At 54.2% G+C, this 15,633-nt stretch overlaps 2 protein-coding genes across 7 annotated transcripts in view; one reads left to right on the top strand and one right to left on the bottom strand.

The window, feature by feature from the left end:
* Positions 1-15,633, top strand: part of SLC27A3 (solute carrier family 27 member 3) — a 270,600-nt gene that overhangs the window by 76,251 nt on the left and 178,716 nt on the right. The window lies entirely within an intron of this gene.
* Positions 473-15,633, bottom strand: part of GATAD2B (GATA zinc finger domain containing 2B) — a 70,353-nt gene continuing 55,192 nt past the window's right edge. For 4 of the 6 annotated variants that reach the window (XM_063145981.1, XM_063145980.1, XM_063145979.1 and 1 more), the window contains exons 3-11: positions 14,580-14,712; positions 12,779-12,910; positions 11,906-12,037; positions 6,763-6,933; positions 5,221-5,536; positions 4,740-4,942; positions 3,917-4,030; positions 3,316-3,433; positions 473-2,584 (exon numbers count right to left, since the gene is read on the bottom strand). In XM_063145981.1, the coding sequence (XP_063002051.1) occupies positions 2,451-2,584; positions 3,316-3,433; positions 3,917-4,030; positions 4,740-4,942; positions 5,221-5,536; positions 6,763-6,933; positions 11,906-12,037; positions 12,779-12,910; positions 14,580-14,712 (1,453 nt within the window). In that variant the 3' untranslated portion in view covers positions 473-2,450. The remainder of the gene's footprint in view (positions 2,585-3,315; positions 3,434-3,916; positions 4,031-4,739; positions 4,943-5,220; positions 5,537-6,762; positions 6,934-11,905; positions 12,038-12,778; positions 12,911-14,579; positions 14,713-15,633) is intronic. The other 2 variants (XM_063145984.1, XM_063145982.1) reach the window with 2 other exon arrangements.

Genomic DNA, 15,633 nt, shown 5'->3' with positions numbered 1-15,633 from the left:
GGGGGGAAGCAAGGGGGAGAAACACTGACTGAGTGTGTACAGAGTTCCTTCTAGGGAAGTCTACGTCTGACAGCTCAAACCCACCCATCCTCAAAAGCACGGCCTGGTTTACGGCCGTTCGGGATTCGCCATCAAAGCCTCTGCCCGGGCTGTTACGACAGAGGCAAAAAAGTATTGCACATTTCTTACGTCATCGACATCTTTTTTTCTTTTCTTTTAAAAACAAACACATGCACCAAACGAACAAGAGGGGAGGGGGGGGGGAATACCATTCCGAAAACAAAACCCTAATCTTAACCGATACAGACGGTTATGTTGGTATTCCTGGCAATGCCTGATTTTAAAAAGGGAGGGGGGGGAATCAATGGCACTTGGTTTTGGTGACCGAGAGAAAGAGAAGGGCCCTGAAATGTCAATCACGTTCCAGAAAGTTGGAAGGGGGGAAGAGAGACACAGGGGTGGGTGGGTGGGATTCACGGAGGAAGGTGCTCTTGAGCGCTGCGTCGTCAGAAGAGGGGTGGTGGAGGCCAAAGACGCGACATGACGTTTACGGGAAGGAAGCCCTGCGGAAGCCGACGGAAAACGCGCCTGGGCAAGCGGCCACGGACGCACGCGGTGTGGGCAGATATATCCATCCATCTATCTATACACACACCAGCACGCGGACGTGGCGCAAGCCCAGCCTCCCTCCGCCTGGCGGCGTCCAGATGTGTTGGGCTGCACATCTGGACGGGGCCAGACGGAGGGAGGCAGCGCTAACCTCTCGCTAGGTTTGAAAGAGCATCTGCTGGGGGTTCCCACCGCCACCGCCGCCGCCGCCTCCCGCCTCCGGTTTATTTGTAAGTGCTCAGTGAGTGGAGGCGGGTAAGGAAGGGGGCGTGCGTGTGTGTGTGTGGCGTTCGGGGAGTCCTGGAGGGGACACGGAACCACGGTGGCGGGTCCGGTTTTCGCGTCGGTACTTCTGGAGGGGTGGAGGGCAGGGGGGTTGTTAGTGGAGAAGCAGAGGCGGAAAAGAGAGGCCCACGTGGAGAGGCCCACGTTCCCCCTCCCTCCCAGATTGGAGCACACGGCCACCACGAACAGCCAGAGGAGCAGAAAACGTGAACAAGGCTGAAAAGTAAAACGGGGGACGGGGACGGTAAACCTTGCCGAGTCCTTGGAGCGGCTTGGGCTGCGACCGAACGTTTCACTCTCTGCTAGCGGGACACGGTCGATGTCAGGAAAATGCCTCCGGGTCCGACTGCGGCAGGCCTTCGCTCTTCTCCCGCACGTGGTGGCGGCTCGCACGACGCGAACGGGTCTCCCTCGCTGGAGCGGCCTGACCTCTCTCTGGGCGTCCCCGGCGGGTGGCCGGAGATGGCCGGTTCACGATGCGGAAGGCCAAGTGACGAGTGCGGGGGTCGAGCCGCCGCGGCTGCTGATGTGTGGCGCCCTCTGATGGCTTTGCGCGACCGGGGAGGGAGGGCGAAGAGACCGCTCCCCCTCTGGGCGGGTTTTTCCTTCGGAGACTCGCTAAGGCGCAAACGTGGTGCCCGCAGCTCCTTCGGGGCCAGGCTGTGGGCAGGGGACAGCTGAGGAAAGGCCGGCAGCGAAGGACGAGAGAGCGTTCAAAAGCCCGCGGCGCAGTTCGGCTTTCACCATCGACCTCCTGCCTCCGAGCACGCAGCCGGGGTCTGTCCCACCGTGCAGCCGTGTAAGTGCAGCTCCTCAGCACCTCCTGACAGGGACTCCCGCAGCTGTCCCCCGCCCCCCCCACCCGCAAAAGACAGGCCCTCACCTCTCTACCCAGTCCAGGGTCGACTCTCTGAGACACAGTCAGTTACTGGTGCCGTGCTGTTGAGATGTCCAAGGGTAGCCCACGGGGGCGGCACCTCCCCGTCGCTTCGATACCGAAGCCCGGAGTCAACACCCAAAACCCTCGGGGAGGAGTTAAAAGCCTTTTAAAAAAGTTTCTAGGAAGATTCTTTAAATAAAAAAAAAGTGGGGGGAAGGGGAGGTAACGGTCCATGTAAGTAAAAGGGAAAATAATTAATAAAAACAAGAGAACACGACAATTAAAAATTCTACTCGTTGTCATTACAAATGGGGAAAAAAAAATTAGACGAAAAGGAGTGTAAAACAAGCGTTAACATGGGTATAGTGCAGGGTCCAAGCGGAGGCGTTCTGACCTCGAGCGGGGCGGGGGTCTTGCCGCTAACGAAATCCAGAGAAGGCGGGGGGGGGGAGATGGTTTCGGAAGAGGGGAGGTCGCTGAAGTTTTGAAATGTTCTCGTCTTTTTTTTTGTTTGTCTGTTTAATTTTGTTTTCTTCTTTTTTTGACTTTTTTTTCTTTTTGTCTTTTCCTCCACGTATGGTGGGCACCAGTACAGGCACTGCATGCGACGGACGAGGGGGTCGGGGGGGGGGGCAGCAGGGCTCACGGGGAAGGAGAGGGGAGGGCACAGCTGGCGTTATTTCTGCCCGCTGATGGACTGCGATATAGAGCGCGGAGGGATCATATCTAAAAGATACTCCCGCTGCCGGTCCGCCAGGCTCGATGCTTTATGGCCGCCGATCCCCGCGTTCAGGTAGGCGATGTTGACACCTGGGGAGGACACCAAAAAAGGGGTCAGAGCGTCCCTGCTGTGAGGCCGCCAGACGCGGAGCATCGAACGTCTGGCTCATTCCTCGGCCCCGAGTCGTTCCAACCCCGCTTTTTAAGCCCCACTGGGGTGACTTTTGCCGGCCGCTGTCCCTCTCTGTCTCTGTCGGCTAATTTTCCCGAAGAGCTGGGAGGGGGAGCAGCAAGGAAAATTAGCCGCTGAGGAAGAGAACGGAGGGGAGAAAAGCCAGAGACTGAAAACGGAGAAATAAGAGAAGCCCGCGTGATCTCTTAGCTCCAGCACCCGTATGATCACGCTCTGGTGTGACCGAGTAACGGAACCCAGGGTGGGGGCGTGCAAATGAGGGGTGGGTGGGACGTAATGCAAAGGAAAGCAAGCTTCTTTCTCCGTGGATTTCCATAGGGCACAAAATAAAAGAGGCTGGAATCTCTCCTAGCACGGCATGCAGGGGGTCCCACAATATACTTCCTTTCCCCACTGCCGCCCGGAGTCTGGCTGCCTTTTGCTAGTCTGATGGCTGAGAAACTCGGCCTGAATTTGAGCGCCCCCCCGCCCCCGGCCAAGCAAGGAACCTCCCTCGACGTGATCCTCTCTCTTCCAGGGTCTGAGCCAACCTCCCTCGTGATCTGCTCTGCAACTGACCGGCACAGCGTACGTTGTGCGAGAGCCTCTCCTGCTATACCTCCCCTTCCCCCCCCCGCGCCTGTCATACCTGGCATGCCGAGGAGGCCGCCCGCGACGGAGAGTTGTGGGGCCTGTGCAAAGTTGGACAGCATGGAGCGGGCCGAGGTGGGGATGCCGCGCTGCAGGGTGTTCTGGGGTTGTGGCGCCTGGAGGAGGGAACGGAACAGCGGGTGATTTGAGTGTCGCGCGCGAAACGCCCCCATGGCCCAGCCACGGCAAACGGCCTGCAGCGCAGTTATTTGCAGATTCTCGAAGATGGAGTTGGCGTGTCCACCGACGTGAGGGCTTAGCGAAGCTCTCCTTACCTGCCATTTGGTGCTCGCTTGAAAGAAAGCAAAGCAGGCTGGGGGAAAGCCAGGGCGCCGCCGAGGGCTGGGCTGGGCGGCCCTTTGGCTACCCTTGTCCAGGCTTCCTATGCGATGCCCACACCTTCAGGGGACAGAAAAGCTTGGTAATCCCGCCCACCCCCCGCACACAGCGCCCATTTCACAGATGGGGACGATCGAGGCCTGGGAGCCAAATGAGAACTCAGCCAGGGCGGAACCGAGGGGCAGAGGGCTCACCCGCCAGCGGTGGGAACAGAGAGTGGGGCTGAAGACGGATGGGGGGAGCCTCCGGGGGCTGCTCACCTGGCGGAGCGTGTGGTGCCGCATGATGCTCTCCTGTTTGCTGACGCTGGACACGCTGGCGGGAGCGGCGGTGGGGGACAAGGCGGCCTGCTGCTGCAGCCGTTGCTCTATCTCCTGTGGGGAGGAGAGGAAGGAGACCGTCACAAGCTGGGCTGGGGGGCCGGGACCTGGCGGCAGCCCTCCAGCCCGGAAAGGCCAGCGCAGGGCTGGTGCCCGCGCTCCCCACCTCCACCCCCATCCATCTCGTTTCAAACCCTGTCGCACTCTTCCCTTTCTAGGAACTCTAAAAGAAGGTGGCAACGCCAACAGGTAATTCCTCAGCTGCTTTCCAAAACTACGGTTCCCAGGGCCCCTTGGGGAAAACTACGGTTCCCAGGGCCCCTTGGGGGAAAGCCCCAGGAAAACTACCGTTCCCAGGGCCCCTTGGGGGAAAGCCCCAGGAAAACTACCGTTCCCAGGGCCCCTTGGAGGAAAACCACAGCAAAACTACCGTTCCCAGGGCCCCTTGGAGGAAAACCACAGGAAATCTACAGTTCCCAGGGCCCCTTGGGGGAAATCTACGGTTCCCAGGGCCCCTTGGGGGAAATCTACGGTTCCCAGGGCCCTTTGGGGGAAAGCCCCAGGAAAACTACAGTTCCCAGGGCCCCTTGGGGGGGAAATGAGGGCAAGTGCTCAGTTTCCGAAGCATTTTATACACATCATGTAAACACAGCAGAAGCCTATCCTCGGTGAAGAAGATTTCAACAGGAGAAGACTTTCCCATCCAAGCTCGGCCAGCCTCCCTCCCTCCCTCCCTCCCTCTCGCAGGGTGACGGGAACTCGCCTGCTCCTGCTGCAGCGCTTTGACAAAGGCGTTCTTCAGCCGGTTGGTGTGCTCGGCCTTGAGCGCCTTCTTCTGGTTGGAGGTCATGCACTGCTCGCACAGGATCTTGCCGTTCTTCTCCTGCTTCCAGTGCGGGGTGAAGTCCGTGCGGCACTGGGCACAAACGAACGGCTCCACTCGCAGGAGGGAGGCGCAGCCTTTGCCTGGAAGGACCGGGGGGGGAGGGGGAGGAGAGGCAGGCGGGAAGAGCCGTCACTCGGAGGAAAGCCTTCCCTTCTCACGGGGGGGGGGGGGGGCGCTATTTCCGGGGATCAGAGCTTAGGATCAGACGCCCGGCGATTAGCAGACGCTAAATCCGTCATGCAAAAAGAGCCCATAAAAGTGGCTCAGGTTTCGTGGGCCGGGCATGTCCAGCCCCCCTAGAGTACAGTTATGTCTGTCCCGTCCCCCCCCCGGTCTCCCCCCCGCCAGCGTCCTTTACCTTGGCTGTCGATGACGCTCTGCACCACTTCCTCAAGCCCCACCATGTAGATGAACTCGCTGTTGGCCGCGCTGGGCAGGAAGTGGAGCAGGGGGGCGGGCGGTTTGGGGGGCGGGATCTCCAGCAGGGTCTTTTCCAGCTGCTTGCGCAAGGCGAGCTTGGCGGCCGCCTGGGAGTTGGCGGCGTCGTTGAGCGCGCTGGGGCTAGGCAGCGGTGACGACACCCGGTTCACCGTGCCCGGCTGGATGTGGGAGGCAAGGTTCATGTAGATGGCGGAGGACGCGGTGCGCTGGCAGGGGACCGCCGAGCTGGACTGCTGAGGAGGGAGAGCGTCAGGAGGACGGGGGGCGGGGGAGAAAGGAGGAGGAGTTAGGGAGGGGAGAGCCCAGAGTTGGTGACCCTGCACTCACAGTGGACACCGAAGGGCACCCCCGTTGTCTGCCGCTTAAGGGCTCACGTGAATACAGGTGTTCAATTTGGCACCTTCTCCCTTATCAACCTGCCTGGTCATTGAGGTCACCAGAGGGCAGGCGCCTGGCTGGACCTATGACTGGACTCCACCTGGAGAAGGGCCTTCAGTGTGGTGGCCCCCCTTCTATGGAACTCCCGGCCTCTAGAGGTCACCGTCTTGTTTCTGGCACCTCCTGAAAACACCTTTATTCCAGGAAGTCTTCCTTGACTGACCAGCTACCGTTTTTATCAGAGGTCTTTCTCCCCCACCCCCACTTAATTTTAACTTGAAGTTTTATTCTTTTATCTTATCTTTGTATCTTTTCTTGTTTGCCGCTCTGGAATCCCTCTAGATGCGGAACAGTATGCAAACGTTGTAAATAAATGCAATAAATAAATAGTGGCAGGGCCTCCTCCAAGTATCTGCGTGGCCCCCCCTCCAAAACCCACCAAGTGGGCGGCCGCCACCGCATCTTGCGGAAGGCAAGATGAGTGCGAAGAGGAGTCTTGAGGCCAGAGTAACCGATTTGAGATCTCTTCGGCCGGGCTGCTGGCTTTGCGTTGGAAGCGGCACGGCTGCGCTTTTAGCAGCCTGAATCAACTTTTCGACTCGGTATTTATTTACTTTCTTTTTAAAAAAGCGTATCCGAAAAAGAAGATTCCCGAGCAGCAAACCGTCAAGAAGAAAAGCATCAGAATAGAAAAAAATAAAAAAAATATTTAAAATCGAGTTATGCGGTAGAACCATGGCTGGTCAGTCAGGAAAAGGCGGTCGAAATCAAAAGACGACTTGAGCAGACGCTGAAAACGAAGGAACGGCGCCTGGCTGGGAATTCCACAATATCAGCCGGAGCTCCTTCCTGGAGAGCCTTTCTCTAGCCGCAACGCTTCTGCCAGTTTTGCCTGCTCCCCACGCATCGAAATGAAGGCCGTCTGCTAACTTGTGGAACGGAAACCGTGGGCTGCTACGCAACAGAGAGATGGCCAGGACACCTCTTCGGCAGCGGCCGCAATCTCCCGTCCCCCGCAACCCCCCACGTTGGGTACCAGAGCCGCGCCCTGCGGCCGCCTCCCTGGGACGGTGTTACTCACTGGCTGGTAGCTGATGGCAGGGCTCATGCTCGGAGTGGTGGTGCGGATGAGGCCCGGTTTGGGGGGGATGCGCTGCCCTTGGAGCTGGGTGGGGTTCGGCGCAATGACGCGCTGGGACATCAGCATGTGGGGGAGGGCCGTGTTGGTGGCGGACCGGATGACGCTGTGACCCTGCCCACAGAGACGAAAAGGGAAAGAGCGAGCACGCGTCAAGAGGGGGAAGCTAGGGGGAGGCCGTGTGCCGCTTCCGCGGGGGCCCGGGACCACCTAGAAGGCACGTCCCCAACCCCGCTTCGCTAGCCAGGACCATCCTGAACTCCCATCTTCAGACAGGAATATCGGTAGCTACCCGATTCGGACACAGCAGCGGCCCTTTGAGCTCAGTATTGCTTTGCCCGACCCGGCACCCTCCAGGCCTTTCGGACTTCGACTCCCAGAAGCCCCAGCCAGCACGGCCAAGGGTCAGGAATGCTGGGAGTTGTAGTCCAAAACCACTGGAAGGCATCAGGCCACCTACCCAATGGTCATCCTGCTTTTCTATTGAAAGTAATAATCGACACACACACACACACACACACACACACACACACACCACAACTCTCCCCCTCGATTTAAAAACAAAACCATGAACACAGCAAAACGTCAGCCGTGGAAACCTCAAAAAGGCAGCAGGTGCTGAAGTTTCCAACATCTGACTGGTTTAAAAAGATAAAACAGCAGATCCGATGGGAAGTCAGCCGGAGTAAGAAAGGTCTCTGCCAACTGTCGAGAGACAAATAGAGAGGGAGACCGGCTGGTCCATCACCACAGGGAGAGGCATTTCCTCCATCTCAGCCCCATGGTTAAGGACACCTGGACCCTTGTACCCACCCCCCTGCCTGGCCCAAACGCATCCTTCGAGTGCCCTTGCTTTCTGTCGCCCCAGCAGAGCGATCTGTGAAAAAGAGGGAGGAAAGAACCGGAAAAATGGGGGGAAAGGGAGAATGGAATGGAATGCCCTGGAAAAGAGCATGGCTGGCTCGCTGGCAACTCCTCAATTATTTCCCCCCCTAAACTAAAAAGGGGGCCTGGGAAAACATCTGCTTTGCAGGCAGAAGTTCTCAGCATCTCCAGGGGTTCACACAACACTCAGTGGTTGACGGTGGGGAGTTTTGACCTATGGGTTGTTTGTTGGACTGTGGGTTAGTGTGCATCCTGAACGCAGCACGTTTTCCTCAGGGTGGGTTATCGTGTTGTCTGAATGCCGCCAGAGTGGCCTGTTCACCACCACGAACAAACCCAGCAACAAACCAGGGGTTCTCAAGGTAGCTTGTTTGGAAAAAATAAAATAAGCCACACTGCATGGTTAAAAAGCCTCCCTGTAGACAAAGGTCCCAGGTTCAGACAACACGATGACCCTGCAGTTCAACAAATAACCCACGATTCAAAACAAGCCACACTCAACCCCCAGGTCAGGCTGAGAACGGCTGCTTCCTGAATCCCTGGAGAGCTGTTGCCAATCTGTGTAGACAATACTGAGCTAGATGGACCAATGCTCCGACTCAATGTAAGGGAACTATTATGATTATTTATGACATTTCTATACCGCCCCAAAGCCGAAGCTATGAAAGAACTGGGCATATTTAGCCTGGAGAAGAGAAGATTGCGTGCAGACAAGATAGCACTCTTCAAATACTTGGAAGGTTGTCACCCAGAGGAGGGCCAGGATCTCTTCTGCCAGAGTGCAGGACATGGAATCATGGGCTCAAGTGACAGGAAGCCAGATTCCGGCTGGGCATCAGGAAAAACATCCTGACTGTTAGAGCGGTACGACAATGGAACCCATGACCTACGGAGGTCGTGGGCTCTCCCACACTAGAGGGCTTCAAGAGGCAGCTGGACAACCACCTGTCAGGTATGACTTGAAGGTGGATTCCTGCACTGAGCAGGGGGTTGGACTCAATGGCCTCATAGGCCCCTTCCAACTCTACTATTCTATGATTCTATGACTCTCTCTGGGCGGGTTATTTAAGATTAAAACAATTAAAAACAACATTCACAATTTTAAACCACAAAAACATGCAACATACACAAAAACATTCATCTAAAAACAACTACAAACAACTTTAGAAACAGTGGATTTGAACCGAACTCCCAAATCAGCCCTCTCTACAGGATCACGAGGACTGGGATCTTGTTTCTTTTGAAGGAGAAGAACCCCACAGCAAAGCGGCAGATCACCTGCTCGGCACGCAGAGCGTCCCCGGCTCAACCCCTGGCGTCTGTAGGTACGGCTGGGGAAGACCACCCCCTGCCTGAAATGGTAGTGTGTTGCTGCTAGCCGGTATAGGCCCCGTTCAGAAGACGCCTTAAACCATGACTTCAACAATGATGAATACAGCTTTTTGCTTTATCATAGAATCATAGAATAGCAGAGTTGGAAGGGGCCTACAAGGCCATCGAGTCCAACCCCCTGCTCAATGCAGGAATCCACCCTAAAGCATTCCTGACAGATAGTTGTCCAGCTGCCTCTTGAATGCCTCTAGTGTGGGAGAAGAGCCCACCACCTCCCTAGGTCACTGGTTCCATTGTCGTACTGCTCTAACAGTAAGGAAGTTTTTCCTGATGTCCAGCTGGAATCTGGCTTCCTGTCACTTGAGTCCATTATTCCGTGTCCTGCACTCTGGGAGGATCGAGAAGAGATCCTGGCCCTCCTCTGTGTGACAACCTTTCAAGTATTGAAAGGTTGTCACACAGGTTTAGTCACTATGGTTAAAACCGTGGTTTAAGGTGTCTTCTGAATGGGGCCATTGTCAACACATGGACCAAGGGGCTGGCTTATGTTCCTTCCCTCGCTGGGCAGGTGTGCCACCTGCTTATCTCAGAGTCACAGAAAGACGTGAGCACAAAACCCATTTGTAACTTTCCCCGAGGGGTCTCCGCATCTTTGAATCTGTGACATTTCCTACAGAAGGGCACGGGGGTCGTCATGAACCTCGCTAAAGGGGAACCGCTCCCCGTGAAAGGAACGATGCTGACACGGAGTGCGTGGACGCAGATGAAAGGGACGGGCCCTCTTCCCTTCCCCCTCGTGGCGCTCATGCATTAAAAAGGTCAAGGCAGCGATGATGCATTTCTGGGAACCGCTGCCACAACGGTGAGGAAAAAAGAAGGGGGGGATTTTCTCGGAAAGAGCTAGGCGCCCTCGCCTGCTACAAAGGGAAAATCCACTCTGCTCTTTTCAGGTAGGACAGCAGAACCTGCAAGCAGTGGGAACAAGAGATGGGCTTCCTCCGTTCAAAGCTAGGCATTTGCTACAAATGAGAAGGATCTTGGAATTGTTGTAGATCATAAGCTGAATATGAGCCAATAGTGCGATATGGCTGCAAGAAAGGCAAATGCTATTTGGGGCTGCATTAAGAGAAGCAGAGCTTCCAAATCGCGGGAGGTGCTGGTTCCTCTCTATTCGGCCCTGGTTAGGCCTCATTTAGAGTATTGCGTCCAGTTCTGGGCTCCACAATTCAGGAAGGACGCAGACAAGCTGGAGCGTGTTCAGAGGAGGGCAACCAGGATGATCAGGGGTCTGGAAACAAAGCCCTATGAAGAGAGACTGAAAGAACGGGGCCTGTTTAGCCTGGAGAAGAGAAGATGGAGGGGAGACATGACAGCACTCTTCAAATACTTGAAAGGTTGTCACACAGAGGAGGGCCAGGATCTCTTCGCGATCCTCCCAGAGTGCAGGACACGGAATAACAGGCTCAAGTGACAGGAACCTAGATTCCAGCTGGACATCAGGAAAAACGTCCTGACTGTTAGAGCTGTACGACAATGGAACCAGTTACCTAGGGAGGTTGTGGGCTCTCCAACACTAGAGGCCTTCAAGCAGCAGCTGGACAACCATCTGTCAGGGATGCTGTAGGGTGGATTCCTGCATTGAGCAGGGGGTTGGACTCGATGGCCTTATAGGCCCCTTCCAACTCTACTATTCTATGATTCTATGATATCTCCCAGGTATTGCAGGTACGTACTCAAGCGGCTCCGGAACAACCACATGGCCTTCTAGACAGCTCTTAAAACTACCAAGTGTTGTTCTCGGCTTATCTTTGCAACGTGAAGCAAAAGGACTGAGGAGATCAGGTGTCCCCACCCCAAAAAAGCACGGGACTGGCCGCAGGCAAAGAGTCCTAAAGACTTGCTACAAGAGCATTCACTGAGCAATTTATTTTTAAACACCGCTTGCATTGTTTCCATGACTGTTTTGTGTTGCTGTTGATTTATGAGCAGCCCTGCATAGGGCTGCTGGGGGAGAGCATTCGTGCACATCCGGTTTTGGAGGATAGTGTTTTGTTCGCACCCTGCAGGTGGGAAGAGATAGTGCTTTGCTTGCACTATGCAGTCGATCTCCCAAAATATGCGCATAAAGAAGGGAAAGCAGGAGTGAACCTACCCAGCCCCCGGCAGTCAAATTCATGAAGAAAGTGAGCATGAAGAACTCATGGTTCTGAGATAATTACGTGCAGATGGGTGTGAGCAGACAAGGCAGGTAATTGAGCTGCTCTGACATATGCAATAAAGCTCAGTGACATGCCTGCTTCTTGCCTCCTGGGAGAAGTTTGGGTTCAGCAGCTTCCCGCTCAGAGGAGAAATGACCGTCCTGAAATACCAGAATTTCTTAAAATGAGGTGTCCAGAATGGAACACGGTATTCGGAGCTATTACTTCCCATGATTTCGAAACTATACTTCTACTGATGCCAACTGAAATCGCCTTTGCCTTTTTTGCAGCTGCGTCACAGTGCTGGCTCATATTCAGTTTGGGATTGACGCCAACTCCAAGATCCTTTTCACAAATACTGTTGTGAAGCCATGTAGCTCCACATCCCATCTTAAAACTGTGTATTTGTTTCCCCCCACCCCCCGCACTTGTTAAATTTCATTCTGTTCTTTTTCTGCCCACGTTCTCCGGACCTTCTTTCTCTGGCATTTAACTTGGCCAAGATCGGCAGCACCTGTGAACACCTGCTTTTGTGAGACTTGAGCTGTTTACATTTAGAAGAGTATCATCTTCTAGCACAACCACAAGGGCTAGGTCTCCATGTCCCAGGAATGCGCAGCTCCAGAGATAGAACACAGAAGCCCACACACCGCTTATTGAAGGCCTCTTACCTGTAATGTTCGGAGGTTTTGGGGTTCAACCCCTTGAGCTCCAGGCCGGGAGGGAATTTTGGACAGAGCCTGCTGTCCGACATGGGCAGGAGATGGCTGGACAATAGATGCTGCGTTTTGGACAACCGGAGTCTAGCAGAGAGGAAGAGAGAGGACCTGTTATGCAAGATTATTCACATCTCTAATGGCAGCACTACGGCAGTTAAGCACAGACGACACACTAAGCCATGGTTAGGACCGCTAACCCTTCTGCAGGATGTAGTTAGTGAGGGCATTTAAATTGTGGTTATGTAGCCACCATGGTTAGGGGAAATGCCTCACACATGACACACTAGCCCATGATGTTTAAACACTTAAACATCATGGCTTAGCATGTCGTCTGAACAGGCCTGGAGAAAACAGGGAGACGCTTGTGATGGCCCACGGAGAAATCAGAGGAGCGTTTCCAAGACCTCCAACGCCTGGAGCAGACGTTCCCTGGATCAAAACCGGGAGCAAGGTTCCTTGGACACCCAGGAAAGATGACATGTGCTTTCCTCAATCAGTTCCTAGAAGGAAGGGGGAGGCTCTGCTCCCCTTGCAACTCTGGGAAACCCACTTAAAGAGGCCTTCTTGGCATTCCAGCCGCCCACTCGGTCAGGCCTCAGCGATGGGGCTGTGCTTTGCAGGCGAGGGAGCCGCTTCTGAGAATTACGGGACTCCCGGTGGATTCTAACTCCCTCCTTCGGGATTATGTAGCTGCCCGTATATGGAGAGGAGAGCCGTCTCCTTGCGTGGCGGACGCATCCGACACGGCGGCTTAACTTCTCAAGGCGCACGGATGAAGTCCGGGACCCCCCTGCGTGCCCGCCCAGCCGCTGGCTGACGCATCACCTTCTGTACCACGTTCTCTTTCTGCAGCTGGCTCTGCCGTAGCTTCTTCAGCAGCACCAGCCGGGCCTCCTCCAGCCGCAGCTCGTCCCGGAGCTGTTTGATGAGCTGCTGCCTCTCCTCGATGCCTTTGCCCTGCAGAGAGAGGGGGCGCAGCGTTTTCTGGCTCGTCGTTTTGATCACGTCACCCCGCTTCTAAAACCCCTTCACTGGCACCCTATCTCCTAACAGAATTCAATACAAGTGTCTCCTTTTGACTATTATTATTATTATTATTATTATTATTATTATTATTATTATTATTATCCCGCCTTTGCCTCAAGGCGACCTTACAAAGTTTAAAATATAAAACAAAACCATAAAATACAGAACAAAATTATAAGACATTAACGTAGATGGAGGGCCAGATTATTCTCCCAAGGCCTGCTGGAACAAACAAGTTTTAGCCTGCTTCCGAAAGCCCATCAAGGACGGAGCCAGCCTAGCTTCCCCGGGAAGAGAGTTCCAGAGCACCGGAGCAGCCACCGAGAAGGCCCTCTCCCACGTTCCCACCAAGCGCGCCTGTGAAGAAGGTGGGACTGAAAGAAGGGCTTCCCCAGAAGATCTCAAAGCACGGCAGGCTCATAAGGGAGAAGACGGTCTTTCAAATAACCTGGACCCGAACCATATATTTTAAAGCTTGTCACGGCCTGGCTCCTCCCTATCTCTCATCTCTTCTTTCACCTTACTGTCCTGCTCGCGCCCTTCGCTCTCATAACACCATGTCTCTTCCTCGCCCAAGAGTTTCTACTTCTCTCGCTCGTCTTCGCCCATTCCCCCCTAGGCCTGGAATTCGCTTCCAGCGCATCTGCGAACCGCGACGTCGATCTCCGTCTTTATATCCTACTTGAAAACGGTTCTTTTCTCAAAAGCTTATAATCCGTAGTGTGACGATAGTAGTTTTCATTATTCGTTTTATTGTCCCCTGCGCTGGTTGGCCTTTCCCCTCCCTGTTTGTCTGTTACTGTGATTATAGAATGTACGCCGTTTGGCAGGGTGTTTTGTATTGTGTTTTATTTTGTTCTGTACAGCAATAATAATAATAATAATAATAATAATAATAATAATAATAATAATAATAATGAGAGGTGCTCGCCGCTTTCTGGGCAAGCTCATGCCCTCCATCCTTTAGAAGCAAAGGACCACTTGGAAGCTTTTGTAAACCGCCCAGAGAGCTCCGGCTATGGGGCGGTATATAAATTTAATAAATAAATAAAATAAATAAATAAGCACATCCGCTCAGGATCGCCATCTCCTCTGGGCTCCATCCAGCATTGCCTAGGGGGCCTCTCTCCCAATCGCCTCCATCTCTGAGAATAAGACATAGCGTGCACGTCTGTCTGTCGGCCCCACAGCTCTACGATCATGAAACCTAGACAGCTGAGACTTGGCAAGCATACTTAGAGGACTCTAGGGATCATTGGGTTCATAAAACTAATTTAAATGTGCCCGTGTGTTTGAAGCTTGGAATACCACCTTCAGTCACTAGGTGACAGACTTCCTTCACCCCTGTACATCTGCATGCCAGAAGGTTCCTTGGAGGAAGCCAGGTTGGCTAAGCTCACTTAGGGTTACGCTGAAGACGGGGGTCTTCACAGGCCCTCCTGGAATACGTTGCCTTGTCGTCGATCCAAACGAAGGAGTAGCTACTGTACCATTCTGCCTGAAGTAAAGTTCTGAGTAACCCGCAAGCTTGAATATACTCTCGCGGCTGAACGGGTCTTCATTCCCAGGTCCAAGGTGTGTGTGGGGGGGGGGCACTCACCTTGAACATTTCCAGATTGGCAGCCTTGAGCCGCTCTTCCATGCGGGAATTGGAGCGGGGACTGGAGGCCTCATTATCGGAAAGGACAATGATATCTGGCGAGGGGGTGAGCCGCCCCCTGTCCTGGTCACTGCTGAAATAAACAAACAAATAAATGAACTGGTGTGGGGGGTGGAAGGAAGAAGGTGAGATATATGCGTTCCCTAAGCCACAGCTTGCAATGGAAGCAGACAGGGAAAGCAGAACGTGTTGCTCCAAGGGCTGTGGAACTCACCAACACTCCTCTGAGTCACCATCTTTCATTTCCCATAATGTTGCCAGTAGGATATTCTCTGCCTTCACCCATACCCACACCAGAAGGCCTATCATGGCGTAGGGGTGCTATAGATAGAAGGCTGGCTGGGGGTGCTGGGACTTGCAGTCCAACACATCTGGAGGGCACCAGCTTGGGGAAAGTTGTTCCAGGACGTCGTGGGGATTTAGACATGGTGGCCAGCAAGAGTGAAGAACCGGAGAAAGGCTAGTAAATCTGCACTCCCACAGGCTTGAAATCTCAAACCCCCCCCCCCCCCCGCAATCGCCCAGATCACAAAACAGGGGAGGCAGTTTCACACACACACACACACTCTTTTGTCACCAACACAAATACACACCCCGAAAAAATTTGGGCTGAATTTTCAAAAGTTTGGACCACTTCTAGGAAGAACCCAAATACATTTGGGGTGGCCGTTTCACTTCTACACATTCATGTGTGCAACTGGGTGTGAAGGGCTGAACACGGGGTAACTGCAGATGCGCGTACAAAGTTGTCTTCTGCGCCTCGGAGGCAGTAATGAAAGGCCGTACGGCTTGTCTCAACCCTGTTTCCTGGCTTTTCGCCGCACTGCCTGCGTGCCTGTTTCCTATCTGTGATACTGACCGGAACGCTTGATCGCATCGAGGTGCATAACCCGGCGGACCGAAGATGCGAACGAGTAAACTGAACGCATGCAGAACCAATGGCAAGAGTTACCCAGGGTGCATTGCAAGTAAACAAACACGCATGCACTGTCTT

Source organism: Elgaria multicarinata, chromosome 21 (assembly GCF_023053635.1).
Source record: "Elgaria multicarinata webbii isolate HBS135686 ecotype San Diego chromosome 21, rElgMul1.1.pri, whole genome shotgun sequence".
NCBI lineage: Eukaryota > Metazoa > Chordata > Lepidosauria > Squamata > Anguidae > Elgaria > Elgaria multicarinata.
The sequence above is the reverse complement of the archived record's forward strand: the minus strand, read 5'-3'. Positions and strand labels throughout refer to the sequence as shown.